General features: G+C 40.6%; 1 protein-coding gene across 1 annotated transcript in view; it reads right to left on the bottom strand.

Annotated features, from left to right (window-relative positions):
• The window catches only part of LOC136883396 (uncharacterized), a 211,088-nt gene that overhangs the window by 32,308 nt on the left and 161,672 nt on the right, over positions 1-17,108 (bottom strand). Inside the window, exon 7 of the mRNA XM_068229590.1 lies at positions 13,879-14,557. Within this exon, the coding sequence (XP_068085691.1) occupies positions 13,879-14,557 (679 nt within the window). The remainder of the gene's footprint in view (positions 1-13,878; positions 14,558-17,108) is intronic.

Raw genomic sequence — 17,108 nt, 5'->3', positions numbered from 1 at the left:
TCCAGTCAAAGACAGTGGAAACTCGCTTAAAACACGGAGCCATTTGTACCTGCTGTATGTAGAAGGCAGTGTTCTGGCACGCGGTAATAACGTGGGGAAGAAAATGGGGAAGAATTCGTATAGACAGATGACGAACACTGGTTGTCTAGTTACCACTTCCATGTTAAAGCCATGATGAGCCTTGAAAACAGTTCAAGGTATACATTAGAAAAGAACTAAACTATGCTGTTATATCCACTGACGGATAAAGGGCTTCTCACTTCATCATGAAGAATTACTGTCATGAATCCTCCGGATCCATGACTGAAAGGTTAACGTACAGCCTTTGGTCAAAGGGGTCACGGCTTCGATTTCCGGCAGGGTCGGAAATTTTAACCATAATTGGTTAATTTCGCAGGCGCGGGGACTGGGTGTATGTGTCGTGTTCATCATCATTTAATCCTCATTACGACGCGCAGGTCGCCTACGGGAGTCAAATCAAAAGATCTGCATCTGGCGAGCCTAACTTGTTCTCGGACACTCCCGGCACTAAAAGCCATACGCAGTTTCATTTCGTTACTGACATCAAGTCCCAGTAACAGATCTGATTACTGTTTCCGAAACTTTGGGTCACTACATTAATTGACACAGAATTCCGCTTAGTTGCCTTGATGTGCTAAGTCAACTTTCTTCTAGACATTCACAACAATTGTCAAGGGACCTGGATGTCAGAAAATTAGCAGAATTATCATTCTTCAATTTTATCATAATGTAGTTGAAACATTCCGAGATAAGAATGCATATTCAGAGTGTTCCAGGAGAAATTATCAATATTCAGGGATGTGACAGCAAGGACAATTTGAAGCGAAAAATCTTCGTATGGACATATACCCTACCCCGAATGGTTCCGAGCGCACGTGTGTGTGTCTCCCACCCAACCTCTTTGAAGTTATATTATAGCCCAAGCTATCTCTTTTCTTTTCTTTGCTCGGGATGTATTTCTGCAATTCAACTATTGTCGCGGCCACCAAATTAGGCGGGTGAGGAAAACTGCGCTGTCGTCAGATATGGGAAGGGCTAAGCGACAGATGGTGGAGAGTCGCTTACCTCCGAGCACGGACTAGCAACGCTGATCGTGCAGTGCTGTCTAGTTGAAGCCCATCCGCTTCGGGCCACCTTACCCGAGTCATTCCCTGTCATGCAGCTGTTATGCTTGCACCGTAAGTGCAGTTAAAATGAATAGTGAATGTGAATTGATTTGGGCTCAAGTCAAGAGAGAAGTGGCAGAGAGGACCAAGACATTCAAAATAAAGGACGTAGAAAAACTCACGTCAGAAGCTATCGACCGTGTGACTGCTGCAGATTGGGAAAAGTGTTTCAATCGCGCGTGAAATCTTCAAACAGACGATTGGGCCGAGGAAATAGAAAGGGACGAAAGACTGGAGCCATTCATCATCAGTGTAAATGACGACTCGACAGATAGTGAGATGTGTGATGACAGTGACTAAGAAATCTTAGACTGCCTTGAAGCTAGAATCCGATTCTTAATTCATTGTAAATTAATGTTAACCTATTCTTTAAAGTAGTTCTTTTTCCATATTACTCAGTACAATATACAGTATTCAAATATTTAAAGTTTTAATGTAATAAAATTGATACGGATTAATATGTAATCCGAAAATATTTACGGCGTCCTGCAGACTGTGCTGGCGCGCGCGCCCCGAACTGCCTCAGCCAGCGACATTTACAAGATCGCTTTCCGGGCCATTTTCCAGGAAAATTACAAGACTAACGGAAAAATGTTTCAGATAAAAAATATAAGTCAGGCATTTTTTTACATTTTTCCCGCAGACAAAATTTTATTGGCTGAAGAAATAAAAACTTGGCCGCTTACTGAAATTTTCAATAGATGATTCTACGGATTTAAATTTACTCCTTCAATATTTTATTTTTAATAATTATTTGAAGTGGTTTATATGGAAAGTAGTTATACCACTGAAGGTTGTAGTATAATTTGTTTTGAAACATTATATGAAGTAACACCAGGAGCTTGAGAGAGAACAACTTGCCTCGCGCTCCGAAATGATGTGTTCAGTTAGACATTTCTTCGCCTGTTGCTACATAACCTTGGCAAGAGCGTAATTTCTCTGACCCGCCTAATTTCGTGGCCGCGACAATAGCCCTTTCAACACGCAGTTATCCATGGTGGATTGTGAGTGAAGTAGTGCAAGGGACTGAGAGAGAGAAGCATCGGTTTACTGTGTTTGTATTCGCGCTGACTGAAATGCTACACATCTACGCTAATGAATAATATGTAGATATGGTGTATCTTTACGGCTTCTGCTCCTGCTGCTGTCGAGGAATACCGTAGGCGCTTTACGACACGTCGAATCCCTGATCGTACAGTGTTTAGTAGAATTTTCAGCACGTTGCGTGAAACAGTTCCCATTTTTCTTCTGAACGTGCAGTTGAACAACCTGTGCAAGAACAGCAACACAATGTTGAAATAGTGCAGTGTAGTTCTACTTCAAGCACACGGTGAGTTTCTGCTCGTATCAATGTCTCACTAACACGTGTATGGCCTACAAACAAATGTACATTAAATGTCTTCTATCTTGACCCCCTGCGGGTTGGGGACGCACATGTAGAATACACCCGCGGTATCCCCTGCCTGTCGTAAGAGGCGACTACAAGGGGAGACCAAGGGATGATTGAATTAGAACCATGAAACTACTCTTGATTCGTACCATCATGCGGGGAACACCATGGGTTGCATATACTTGCGAGTAGTATCACTAACTTGGTACGAAATAGGTTTGTGATTAGTTGCAGTAAAAAGCCTGGCATGGTGGATTCCAGTACCCATGTGAGCAACACCGCGGGTCTGGGCGTAGCCTGTGAGTTGTACCACTGTATGAGCGACACCGTGGGTCTGCGTTGCCTGTGATTAGTACTCACTATGTGAGGAACACCACGGGGCCCTTGGGACCGGCACCCGTGACTAGTACACCTAGGTGAGGAAACTCATCGGTTTGCGTTGGCTGTAAGTGGCGCCATTGTGTGCGAAACACCATAGGTCTGCGTTACCTGTACGAAGTAAAATACTTGTGAGTAGTACCATCATGTGTGGAACACCGGGAGTCTTCGCTACTTCTGATTAATACCCCAAAATGACAAATACCATGGTTCTACTTTACTCGCGACATGTACCATTCTGTCGGGCCTTAGTCGTGGATTTTGCACCCCTATTGACATCAAGCATCATCGTGCTTTATAAGTGGTCCCTTGGTCAGTAATACTGTTATTCACGATCTTTTTTTTGTGTCTGATCCACTGTTTTTGTTTGTATGTTTGTTTGTTTTTGTTTTTTGTAGGGTTCATGTCCATCCATTCATTCTTCATGACATTTTTTATTTCATTTTGGTCAGTGGATGAATCTGAATTTTTTGTTATTTCATTTCGTACCATTAGGGGCCGATGACCTCGATGTTAAGCCCCTTTAAACAACAATCATCATCATCATCATCTTCTATCTTGCAAACCATTCGGAATAGGGAATATGTCCATGTGAAGAGTTTTGCTTCGAAAGATCGTTCCTGCGATATCCCTGAATATTAACCACTCTTCCTGGGACTTCCTGTATATGAATAGTTTACATTAAATATATTGGTCTCATATCCGTTTCAAAGTAGTTCCGTGTTATGTCAATTACTGATACGTGCCTTAAATTTTCTTTTCACTTTTCTAAGGGTTCGAAGGGAGCGACCGTGGCCTTAATTAAGATGCAGCCCCAAAATTCGCCTAGTGTGAAAATGGGAAACTACGGAAAACCATCTTCAGGGCTGCCGATAGTGGGGTTCGAACCCACTATCTCCCGAATACTGGGCACTGGCCACACTTAAGTGACTGAAGCTATCGAGCTCGGTAGTCTATATTTTAATAACTCAGGCAAGTTCTTCCGAAGTTCTTGAATAAATAATAGAATTTTACAGGAAGATGTATATAGTAACGTTATATTTCCTGTACCAAAATTAATTCTTCCTCTACCGCTTTTCCGACGCCTGTGGGGCCGCACGTGCGAACTGTGGATTTGACCTTGTTTTACGGACGTATGCCCGACCTGTGTAAGGCTTAGTGCTAAAGGAATAATAATAAGAAGAAGAATTTGTTGGAAAGTGAAATCCACTCATTAAGATATTGTTGGGTGGCAAATGAAAAATCCATCAAAATTTGTTGTACTATTATAATGTAGTGGTCAGCCACTCTAATGGAATATGCATTTAGTAAGGAACTGGACATAGCGTGTCTGCGTAGACTAGTGGGCATTCTCGGTTGTGGCAGAGGAACAGGAATGTTAGTTTTATAACGTGGTGATGGTCTCGATTTGGGTCCCATGGCCTTATATAGGCTATAGATACTGGCTACAAATCAAATACGATGGTAAATTTAACTGTAATCAATGCATATTTTAACAATTTTAGCTACTACCGCTAAATATCCACATTTATTAGCTTAGATTGATATTGGTCAGCTAAACATACAATTATTTTACTAATTTCAGCTATCAATATATGTACTTAGACAATCGGTCTGAGCAATTACGATGGTAGAGCGCTGGCCTTCTGAGCCCAACTTGGCAGTTTGGACCCTAGCTCAGCCCGGTGGTATTTTAAGGTGCCGAAATACGGCAGCGTCATGTCGGTAGAGTTACTGGCATGTAAAACAACTCCTGTTTGACAAAATTCCGGTTCTTCGGATTCTCCCAAAACCATAAAAAGTAGTTGGTGGACAGTAGGCAATGCTATGACGATAAATGAGGTTAAAAGTCAGGTTATGAGTTTCACAAATGGAAAAAGTCCTCTCACTTTTAATTACTGCGTTGATGGGGTGAAAGTTCCTTTTGGGGATCATGGTAAGTACATGTGTGTTAATATAAGGAAAGATCTTCATTGCGGTAATCACATAAATATGATTGTAAATAAAGGGTACAGATCTCTGCACATGGTTATGAGGGTGTTTAGGGTTTGTAGTAAGGATGTAAAGGAGAGGGCATATAAGTCTCTGGTAAGACCCCCAACTAGAGTATGGTTCCAATGTATGGGACCCTCACCAGGATTACTTGATTCAAGAACTCGAAAGAAATCCAAAGATTATCAGCTCGATTTGTTCTGGGTGGTTTCCGACAAAAGAGTAGCGTTACAAAAACGTTGCAAAGTTTGGGCTGGGAAGACTTGGGAGAAAGGAGACGAGCTGCTCGACTAAGTGGTATGTTCCGAGCTGTCAGTGGAGAGAGGGCGTTGAATGATATTAGTGGACGAATAAATTTGAGTGGCGTCTTTAAAAGTAGGAAAGATCGCAATATGAAGATAAAGATGGAATTTAATAGGAAAAATTGAAGCAAATATTCGTTTATAGGAAGGGGATTTAGGGATTGGAATAACTTACCAAGGGAGATGTTCAATACATTTCTTTGCAATCATGTAAGAAAAGGCTAGGCAAATAACAGATAGAGAATCTGCCACCTGGACGACTGCGCTAAATGCAAATCAGTATTGATTGATTGATTGATTGATTGATTGATTGATTGATTGATTGATTGATTGATTGATTGATTGATTGATTGATTGATTGATTGATTGATTGATTGATTGATTGATTGATTGATTGATTGATTGAAACAATAACAATATTTTTTATTATTAGTATTGTTTAGTATTTAAACATGTTTGTGGATCCTAACGTAGATATCTGTTAATCAGAACTGTAAATGACAATAAGCACAGTGGATAAAAGAAACTGTGTGTAGTTGGGAGTTGAGCTACTGGAATTTTCAGTTTCCTAGATAACATTATCAGGACCATGAGGGGCATCCCATTCCACTGGAAATTTTAACTTTCTGCCAGGCATGCTTTGTTACTGAATATGGAGGCAATGAACTGATTATGGTTAGGTGTATGAAGTTCTTTATTTGCTGTTTTGCTTTACGTCGCATCATCACAGACAGGTCTTATGGCGACGATGGACTAGGAATGGCCTCTGAATGGGAAGGAAGTGGCCGTGGTCTTAATTAAGGTACAGCCCGAGTATCTGGCTGATGTAAAATTGGGAAACCACGAAAAACCATCTTCAGGGCTGCCGACAGTGGGGTTCGAACCCCCTATCTCCTGGATGCGAGCTCACAGCTGCGCGCCCCTGACTACGCGACCAACTCCCCCGGTGTATATGAAGTTTGAAGGTAGGTTTTATGTCTATGGAGTTCATTAACGAGGCTGCCGAGGAAACCTCACTTTCAAAGTCTTTTGAAGAACTTTTTCCACTGACGAAAAAAAGATTCATCCAAAAATTGAACTAGGGAAATTCCAATAGGTGAAATGATTGCTACATGTATTTGTTTATTCGGAATTACCGACATATTTCATTGATGGAAGGAAAATGGACGAGTTGCGAGTCTAGTAGGCTTTTCTGTCAGCCGTAACTTTCTCGTAGTAGAGCTCCAAGGCTGTGAATTATGGCGCCCTGCCTGTGTCCGCCTGCTAATTCAAAGCCTCCTGTACGTGTCAGATCACAGGTTCTTCACTCCCATGTTTCGAAATCTTTGTTTTTATCTTTACTGGCCCTGGCACTAACAGCATAACACGGGGAATGAATGGAGTGATATGCATCACAGAAGTTTTAGATATGTAAAGAACAATTTGGCTGTAGGTATGCAATTAGATACGGTTTCGCTCATTATACAACTAATTACAGAGAGAGGAGGAACATTATATGTTCCCTGTATTAATTCGTTCCGCTCTTTTAGTAATTAAATAAATGCCTTGTCTTTGACAATTATTCGAAAACCAATATCATGAATGAAGTAAATAATGAATGAATGAATTAATTAATTAATGAAGGCGTCCCCCTAAAGAGGAAGCTCTGTTCGATCTCGCACGGTTAGCTAGATAGGTGATATTATTGTTTTATACGCACTTTTAACATTTTAACTTCCCTTGTGTGAGATTTTTAGTTTCTAATTCTGTATTTAGCATTTATTTGAACATTATTAACCACACTCATATACGTTTTCTGTCTATAAAACTATTTTATAACTGTTATTTGATCACTTTTCGTATTTTCCCTTTCACTTTCCACATTTTACTTGAACCACCTCTCGGGCGAGTTCGTCGTACGGTTGGGGGCGAGCGGCTGTGAGCTTGCGTCCGAGAGATAGTGGGCTCGAATCCCACTATCGGAAGACCTGAAGATGGTTCTCCGGGGTTTTCCATTCTCACACCAGGCAAATGCTGGGGCTGTACCTTAATTAAGGCCTGCCCCATCGTCGCCATAAGACCTTTCTCTGTTGGTGCGACGTAAAGCCACTAGCAAAAGAAAAACTTGAACCACCGTCTTCCCATCCCTTTTCCTGGTCCAGTGTGGTCCTAGTAGCTGCCTGTGTCTTATACGGAGGCGTCGGGTTTGAATCCCGTCCACGATATTGATTTTACCTGGAACTGCGGACTGGTTCGAGATCCACTCAGCCTACGTGATTATAATTGAATAGCTATTCAAGAGTGAGATAGTGGCCCCCGTCTACAAAGCCAACAATAACAACCGAGAGGATTCGTCGTGCTGACCATATGACACCTCGTAATCTGCAGGTCTTTGGGCTGAGCAGAGGTCGCTTGGTAGCCCATGGCCCTTCGGGGCCGTTGCGCCATGGGGTTTGATTTGTCCGTCCTGTGTCAGCTTTAATCCGCATGTTAACAGTATGCTATAAATCTGTATTTGGTTACATTTATACTTCTTGTTACTGAAAAAGAAAGGAAAATGTCCGAATTCCTTTTAACACTGAAACACGAGTCTATTTTCACGACAAACGATAACTTTATAGATGCCATTAATGCATATTTCTGTACCTCAGTGGACATATGATAACGTTGAAGGCAATGAAAGTCTGGAACTTAATTCTCTTTAACACTGAACAGTAAATTCAGCTGTCGGTTTTACCATTATAAAATAGCAGATTTTTCTTCAAGTTGCTTTAACCTCACAGATAGATCTTATGGCGACGATGGAATAGGAAAGGACTAGAAGTGGGAAGGAAGCAGTCGTGTCCTCAATTAATTACAGCCCCGCATTTTCCTGGTGTGAAGCTGGGAAACCACGGAAAACCATATTCGGGGCTGCTAATAGTGAGAGTACCAAGCTCGATAGCTGCAGTCGCTTAAGTGCGGCAAGTACCCAGTATTCGGGAGATAGTGGGTTCGAACCCCACTGTCGGCAGCCCTGAAGTTGGTTTTCCGTGGTTTCCTATTTTCACACCAGGCAAATGCTGGGGCTGTACCTTAATTAAGGCCACGGCCGCTTCGTTCCCAGTCCTAGGAGCTTCCTATCCCATCGTCGCCATAAGACCTATCTGTGTCGGTGCGACGTAAAGCAACTAGCCAAAAAAAAAAAAAAAGCCAACAGTGCGGTTCGAGCCCAATAACTCCCGAATACAAGCTGACAGGTGCGCGCCCCTAACCGCACGTGCAAGTTGCTCTCTAACGTAACGTCACCAGATGCGTTTAACTTCGTAAAACGAGTACCAAAGTACCAACCAAATTTAAAAAGTATATATTTCAGTCGAAGATCGACTTAATGCCTTCCAACAATAACCAATTCAATTGAAATGAAATTAAGTCAGCGTCCTCTTTTCCAAGCATGAAATTAGTTGGCATTTCAGAAAATTAAGATCAGGAATATGTGCGTTTCAAAATACAGTACACAAGAACCTCTTCTATCCGGATTAAGTGGGACCGGAACTGATCCGGATTATTGAAAATCTGGGTAACCCGGAAAACTAAAAAATACATACAGTACACGCTATATAATCTATTAACATAAGTTGTAAAGTAATACTCTTTTAAAATTGTACAAAAAGCATAACAACACTTTTCGTGCATTTACCACTTTGTTTTATAGTCTGTGAGTTTTTCTGTTTTATATTTGTGTAGCGTTTGCGCGTAGCGCGATCACCAACACCTATTTTGTTTACGTCCCACTAACTACTTTTACGGTTTTCAGAGACGCCTAGGTGCCAGAATTTTGTCCCGCAGGTGATCTTTCACGTGCCAGTAAACTACCGACAAGAGGCTGAGCACCTTCAAATACCACCGAACTGAGCCAGCATCGAACCTGCCAAGTTGGGGCCAGAAGGCCAGCGCCTCAACCGTCTGAGCCACTCAGCCCGGCACCAAGACCTCTTACACAATAGTTCTGCCGATGTGGTTTCAGTCAAGGATTCTATATAGGCCATCAGTTTGTCCAACTGCACTCTTTCCTCTCCATGAGTCATTGTTTCTTCTGATGGAGCCGCGGTTTAATTTTCGAATTCACCATCAGTGAATTAATAGTGCTTTGCATTCATAAGAGCGTGGGTTCGGATTCCATCTCGGCCGTCTTGCGAATGGTTTTCCACGGTTCCCCATTCTCAATTCCGGGGGAAAACCAAGAAGGTACCTGTGATAGACCGTAGCCGAATTACTTCCAATTCCTGTCCTTAACTATCCTAGCCGGGATGGGTGGCTCAGACGGTTGAGGCGCTAGCTTTCTGGCCTCAACTTGGCAGGTTCAACCCTGGCTCAGTCCGGTGGTATTTGAAGGTGCTCAGATACGTCAACCTCGTGTCGGTAGATTTACTGGCACGTAAAAGTACTCCTGCGGGAGACTGAATTCAGGCACCTCACCGTCTCCGAAAACCGTAAAATTAGTTAGTGGGACGTAAAGCAAATAACATTATTATTATTATAGGGCCCGGATATTTATGCAGTAATAGGTTAGAATGCAAACTTATTGAAGCGAGTAATAAGTAGAGTCTACCCGCACGACGGTAATGCTATAAGATTTGCATAAACATTAGGGGCTCGGCCCATTAGAACCCCTAGAATTTATGTTACTCACATAACATTACGTTAGAGCGGGCTAGTCGACATTTCCTACTATGTAATTTTGTTACTAAATAATTTTGTTAGTAGGAAATATCAACTAGCCCGCTGTAACGTAATGTACTGGGAGTAACATAGATTCTAAAGGTTCTAATGGGCCTAACTCCTAATGTTTATGCAAATTCATAGCATTACCGTCGTGCGGGTAGACTCTACTTATTACTCGCTTCAATAAGCTTGCAATCTAACCTATTACAGCATAAATATCCGGGCCCTAATTATTAATTATCCTTGGCGGAAGACATTCAAGAAGAGTCGACGCCGTAAAAGAAATACTGTACAAGCAAAAATATGTTTTTATTATTTTTGATCCGCATTAATGAGGGCCGCATAAACAAGGTTCTTGTTTACCAATATCTTCTTTTTAACAAGTTCCTTGACAGGTGTTATGGCGACGATGGAATAGGAAAGAACTAGAATTAGGAAGGAAGCAGTCTTGGCTTTAATTAAGGTACAGCTCCAGTCTAATATCCCTTCATTATTCCATTCATTAGCGTTTACTCCTTCATTATACAAATATACTTCAGATGTCTGATTTCTATCAGTGACTGTTTTCTTTACTTTGACACGTACCCCTGTCCTTCCTGTTGGTTAGTCAGGTAACCCGAGACCACCCAACTTTCACCATGGCACAGACAAATTGATCTGGACGCTGATCGATGGAGAGAGTGAATTTTGTGTTGAAAATAACTTTGTTTTAAACAAGTTCAGGTTGTGTTTTAGCATACCTACTTGTCCGCGACATAGAAAGTGGATATATCAAATTCAAGAGTGTGATTTTTATATTTTAGCACTTCTCATGCACTCTACTTCAGCTTGAATTAAAACCTAAATCTCTAGAACTGAGCGAGATGGCTGCCCGGTTCAGGCCGAGAATCTGGTAGCTTTCATTTGAGAGACAGAGTTCAAAGCCCGCTGTAGGCAGCCATAAGGATGGTTTTCCATAGTTTCCCACTTTTATATCAGGCAATTTCAGGGTATGCACCTGGCATGGTCGCTTCCTTTCAAGTCCCATCCCATCTTTACCATAAAGGAGTCAGTAGGAAACACAAGTTAATACCAAAAGAACAAATTTATGGCAGGATCATCAGTTCGTCGTCCGAAGGAGCTGGAAACGAAGTAGGCTAATTCATTTAGAGTTGTTTTTTCCTATTTCCTCATAGCCTGAACGAAATGTCTCTTCATGTATATTTGCCTCATTCCACATCCTGACGCCAACATTATGTGAAACAGAACTTAGAGAATTGGTGTCGATAAAGCATTATCTGATCCTGTAATCACTAAGAGGGGAATCTCTCACGGCAGTATTATGGGGCTTTTGCTTTCTTATATGATATGATATGATATGATATGATATGATATGATATGATATGATATGATATGATATGATATGATATGATATGATATGATATGATATGATATGATATGATATGATATGATACGATACGATACGATACGATACGATACGATACGATACGATACGATACGATACGATACGATACGATACGATACGATACGATACGATACGATACGATACGATACGATACGATATGATATGATATGATATGATATGATATGATATGATATGATATGATATGATATGATATGATATGATATGATATGATATGATATGATATGATATGATATGATATGATATGATATGATATGATATGATATGATATGATATGATATGATATGATATGATATGATATGATATGATATGATATGATATGATATGATATGATATGATATGATATGATATGATATGATATGATATGATATGATATGATATGATATGATATGACTGGGAGAGAACTTCATCATCCAATAAATAAATAACGTGAAATGCATGGGGAATTTCATCATTTATATGGAGAACTGAAATGAATTGATTTCCTGATAAGAATTTTCAATTATATTTGTATGTCCATTCAAACTTTTGACTTCTTACTAAAACTTAAGGCGTGACTACATTAGCAAGTCACCAACTTCCAGAGACCCATAAAAGTCAGGTGAAATGCCGAACACAAGTTCTCATCTCGGAATTATATTAAAAAGGATGATAATATTAATTAAACAATAATAATAGGACGTACAGAATAATGGTGATAATAACAATATTATGCATAAAAGACAATATTGTCAATGTCCATTACCGTGTTTGATTTTAAACTGAATTTATCTGGTATATTTAAAACCATTTAAACCTCTTTCCAAGCTTCCCTTGTCACTATTAGGTTTTCGAAGCTCTTCACTCTGTCGTTCGATAGGAATTTCGTGTTTGAACTTCAGAAATTAGCACTTTCATCTCTTCTCTTGTTAATTCACTAACAGCCATTGCGAGATGGCACAGCTGAAATCTCCAACAGGAGTGAGTGGCTAGCGGCAGATAGCGTTGTTCTTGAACCAGCTTCCCCTCCAAAATGACACGCCGCTGGCACTGTGGCCACATACATTTGCTTACGCCGGTTTCAGTTTCATCTATGCCGCTACACAACGCAACGCTCCGCTCGCCGCTTGCACTGTGGCCGAAGCCAAATTGTTACGACGCTTGCTGAGGATGGCGAACTGATCGGTTTTCAAGAAGGAGCCCACCTAACATACTGCTGGGCCTTGTCGGCGTTTTGGAGGACACTCTGTATATTACTCCAAATTAGAGGAGAAAATGGGCATGAGGTGACCGCGGAAGTTGACGTAATGCACATGGCGTCATCACAACATTCCTGGCGGTCAAAAGAAACTTAACACGCGGTGTAACATGGTGTATTGATGTTCAAAGATGGGAGATGTTTATTTCGATTCGTTAATTTGCCTGTAGTCATGTATGAGTAATTAAAGCCCGGATATTTAGGCATTAATAGGTTAGAACAGGAAATAAAGTGCCTGTAGTCGTAATACTGAAAGATGCTAACTGACATTTCTTAGCGGGTGGTCTCTAACTCCCTGCCTGGGGGGAGGGGGAAGAAAGGGAGCAGTGGGTATGGTTGCCATGGAAACGTAGGCGGATTCACTGCCGTTGTCATGGGCATAAGCCTGCTGGCAGGCTTGCGTTGGTTGGACTTGCCAAACCTCTCACTTTTGAGTTACGTACAACAGAACACAGTGTTCTGTGCCTACGAACAAGTGAGCCGGAAGCGAAGGGAAGGATAAAGGAATGCCGGAATGTGGCAACACCGTGCAATGCTTCTCCCTCCCGCGGTTAAAACGCTCTTTTTAATATTACGGATATAGTAAGACGTGTCGTAACACAACTTACAGAGGGGTTCTAATAGGTCAGGCACCTAATGTTTATGCAAATCTCACACCAGATTTGTTGTCCGGGATAGGCTACACTTGTTATTCACTTCAATAAGTTAGCAATGTAATCTATTACTGCCTAAACATCCAGGCTCTATAATGATCTTGAAAATCAGTCACTGACACACAGACAATTCCTTTTTACTATGTAGTTGTTACAGTCAACTATCATAGGAATAAATGTAATTAAAACCAGGTATTGAGAGGAAGTTCGAGCAGATAATTCCCATGTTTAGTACCAAAGAAGCCAATAATATATCCCATGTGGAGCAACATGTGGTTAGCTCAAGTGCCATTCTCTTGATTTTTGCGATGGATTTTTTTTCGTATGTAAGAAAACTAATGTTAAAATTAATTACAGTTTCTTACACTAGGATGCGTTTGAATTTATATATGCTTGCACTTTGATTTAAAATGAGGCAAAAATGTATATATATATATATATATATATATATAACAATATATTTTATTTAGAAATATTTTACAAGACATCAAAGCAGCATTGTGAGAGTAGAATGAACATGAAGATGGTGGTACTGTGGACTAGTTGGACCCCTGCGACCTCCTTCTCGAGGACTGCCCAGGGCTTCCAGGCACGTAGACTGTGCTCCTTAATGATGAAATCCACCAAGACTACCGAGTTCCAGACCATGACCTCCTTGACCGAAACTGCTTCCAAATCCATGGCCTCCGAAGCTGAGACCTCCATGACCTCCAAGTCCTCCATAGCCTCCTAGATCCCCTCCGAAGTCATGTCCCTTGACAAGCACTGGTACAGGTTTCTTGACGATCACTGGATGTGGTACCGGTACTGGTACTGGCTTATGGACAGCGACTGGGTATGGCTTGGGAACATGTACTGGGTATGGTGCTGGTACGGGTACCTTAACAGGAGCATGTACTGGGTAAGGTACCTTCTTCTCAACTGGGTAAGGTACTGGCTTCTCAACAGGAACTGGGTATGGTTTGGGTACATGAACTGGGTATGGCTTGTCTACGTGGACCGGTACGGGAACCTTGACAGGTACAGGGATATGTTTCTCGACAGGGACAGGGTATGGATGAGGAACAGGAACCTTGACTTCCTTAGTGATGGTGATGGACTTGACGTGACTATCATGGCCTCCTAAAGCATGTCCTCCTCCGAGTCCAGCTCCAAAGTCAAGGCCACCTCCCAGCTCCAAACCGTGTCCACTTCCAAATCCAAAGCCTCCTCCATAACCCAATCCATGGATACCTCGCTTCTCTGTTTTAGAGTCTTTCTTCTTATCTTCTTCAGCTGAACACAGAACTGCTCCAGCAACCAACAGCACCACCTAGTGAATAATGTTGATAACATAAATTAAATATTATTTCTCACTTATTTTACCGTAACAATTATGTGCAAATAATGGTTAGATAAAGAAATTCACTGTGCATATTATATGGAGTGTTTGGGAATAATTCTTCAGTGAATTTGATATTATTATCAGAATAATAATAATTGGATTATTTTTGCTATGTAGTCCTTCGTACTCCCACCTGTACTCACAACATGTAAGTGTGGTTTGTCGACTCTCATTGAATCTTTAATTGATTTTTGTATCAAATTTCTCTATTATCTGACCTCACTCTGCCAATCCTAGTTCTCCTAGGATAGCGACAGTGTTTTCCTTTGGATGTCAAAGGGGGGGGGGGGCGTACGTGAATATTTTTTAAATATTCTTCTATGCTGAGGCATTACAGAAAATCCAATATACGAATTCAGAGGAGAGAATTTCACATTGCAGTTCAAAAACCAGCATTCATATTTAAAAAAATTATACCATATGACAATTGAAGAATCAAAACTTATTTCGCCATGTGATGTCACAAGCCGGAAGTAGTAACGTTCGCCGATATTTAGTTATCGACTCGTGGCAATTGGAATTGTACATACAGTGCAACATCTACTCAATGAACGTATTTTATTCTTTAAGGCTTAATTTGAATGAGGCGAATGATGCAAGGGTAAGGAATTGAATTTCAAAATGTCGAAGATTGTCACTGAAGAAGGCGAGATGAGATTGATGAAAGGGCATCACGATGATGAAGTACATCAGCACAAATTGATTATCACCTCGATCATTGAAATACATGCACTCTGTCGCAACCGATACTAAAACAAAACAGTACTGCAGTCGGCACAAATTTTTCTCCTCGCTATGGTGTGATGATGTCAAGGCAATCGTTACGTAAGCTCGTGCAAATTTATGTCCTTACACGGTGGTTTATGTTACTTATTTTTAGGTGGTAAGGTGCTTTCGAAAATAAAAAAATATAATTATTTTAGCCCGGATGTTTACGTACTTACAGATTAGAATGCAAACTTACTGAAGCGAAATGAAGAATGCCTGCCCACACAACGGTTCTGCTTTTAGCTTTGCATAAAAATTAAGGACCCGGCTTATTAAAACCCCTAGATATTATGTTACTCTCACTACATTGTGGAAGAGCAGGCTGTTCGACAATTCCTGCTGGCCAAATTTGTTTACATTCTAATCTATTACTGGTTAAATATCCGGGCCCTTCTAATTAAAATTAAAACTACGGATAACTGATAAAATATAGAGATTCATTTCACATCCTGCTGACTTTTGGGATTTTCACAGACTCTTCGCATGTCTTGTTAACAACTGGAAGTTCACTTTCCTCGATCGGTAAAACTCATCCGTCACTACACACCAAACAGCTGCGACACAGCTGATAATTCGTACTGAAACTTTACGAATATTTGTGCTCACCAGAAACTTCATGTTGTAAGGAGAGAAGAGACTACACTGACTGAGGATTGAACGGTACTCTTCTCTTTTATAATAAGCCATATACTTTCATTTGTTCCCACTTCAGTGCGGACCACTCAGCCGTGTGTATGAACACTCCTAATTAGCCCAAGTGTACTTTAATATCCTTATGTAACATAGACAAACAGAAATGAGCAGTCTACCTATCGAGCCACACATTCTCCTGACAATTGTGTGTGTATTGAACAAACAAACGAAAGCACATAGCTATGTGCTTGCCCCATGCACTAATGGTTACGTGTTCGAATATCAGTGCCGATATTTGTAATGCCAATTAAATGACTTCTTCTTCGAAGGAAATAATTTTACCACTCTGGCATGTTTTAGTTAAGGATTTATTACGTATATTATTATTATTATTATTATTATTATTATTATTATTATTATTATTATTATTATTATTATTATTATTATTATTAAGATTCATCAAGGAAACACTCACGGACACGAAGTCAAAAGTGAAATTTGTGGGTGAAATATTCCGAGGGTGAAATATTCGGAGCCCTTTGCGATTAAGACCGGCGTGCGACAGGGTGACGGTTTGTCACCACTGCCTTTCAACCTTGTTCTAGATAAAGTCATTCCAGAATGGGAGAAGGAATTGAAAGGTCAGAATCAATAGAAACCCATTCAACTTGTACGAAAGAACGATGACATAAAGGGCAGTGGTTTAGCTTTTGCAGACGAAATTTCATTCGAGAAGACCGAGTTTATTTGCACTAAATTTGACATTAAGGAATTACAAACAAAGTATTGCCAGATCAAACGAGTTCCTTACTTTAAATATCTCGGTGAGATCCTAAAACCAAGAGTGTTGGACACGGAAGGACAGAAAGTCCGATTACAAAATCTCAAAAGAGCATATTGGAGAACCCGTGACATCTATAACAAGAAATGCATACAAAATACAAAAATCAAACATACGGTGATTAAACCTGAAGTGCTGTATGCAAGTGAAATCTTGGTACTTAATAATAAAGGTGATATGGATAACATCTTGGAGGGGGAAAGAAAGATCTTGAGGAAAATTCTGGGCCCAGAGGAA

The sequence above is a fragment of the Anabrus simplex genome, chromosome 11 (genome assembly GCF_040414725.1).
Source record: "Anabrus simplex isolate iqAnaSimp1 chromosome 11, ASM4041472v1, whole genome shotgun sequence".
NCBI lineage: Eukaryota > Metazoa > Arthropoda > Insecta > Orthoptera > Tettigoniidae > Anabrus > Anabrus simplex.
The sequence above is the reverse complement of the archived record's forward strand: the minus strand, read 5'-3'. Positions and strand labels throughout refer to the sequence as shown.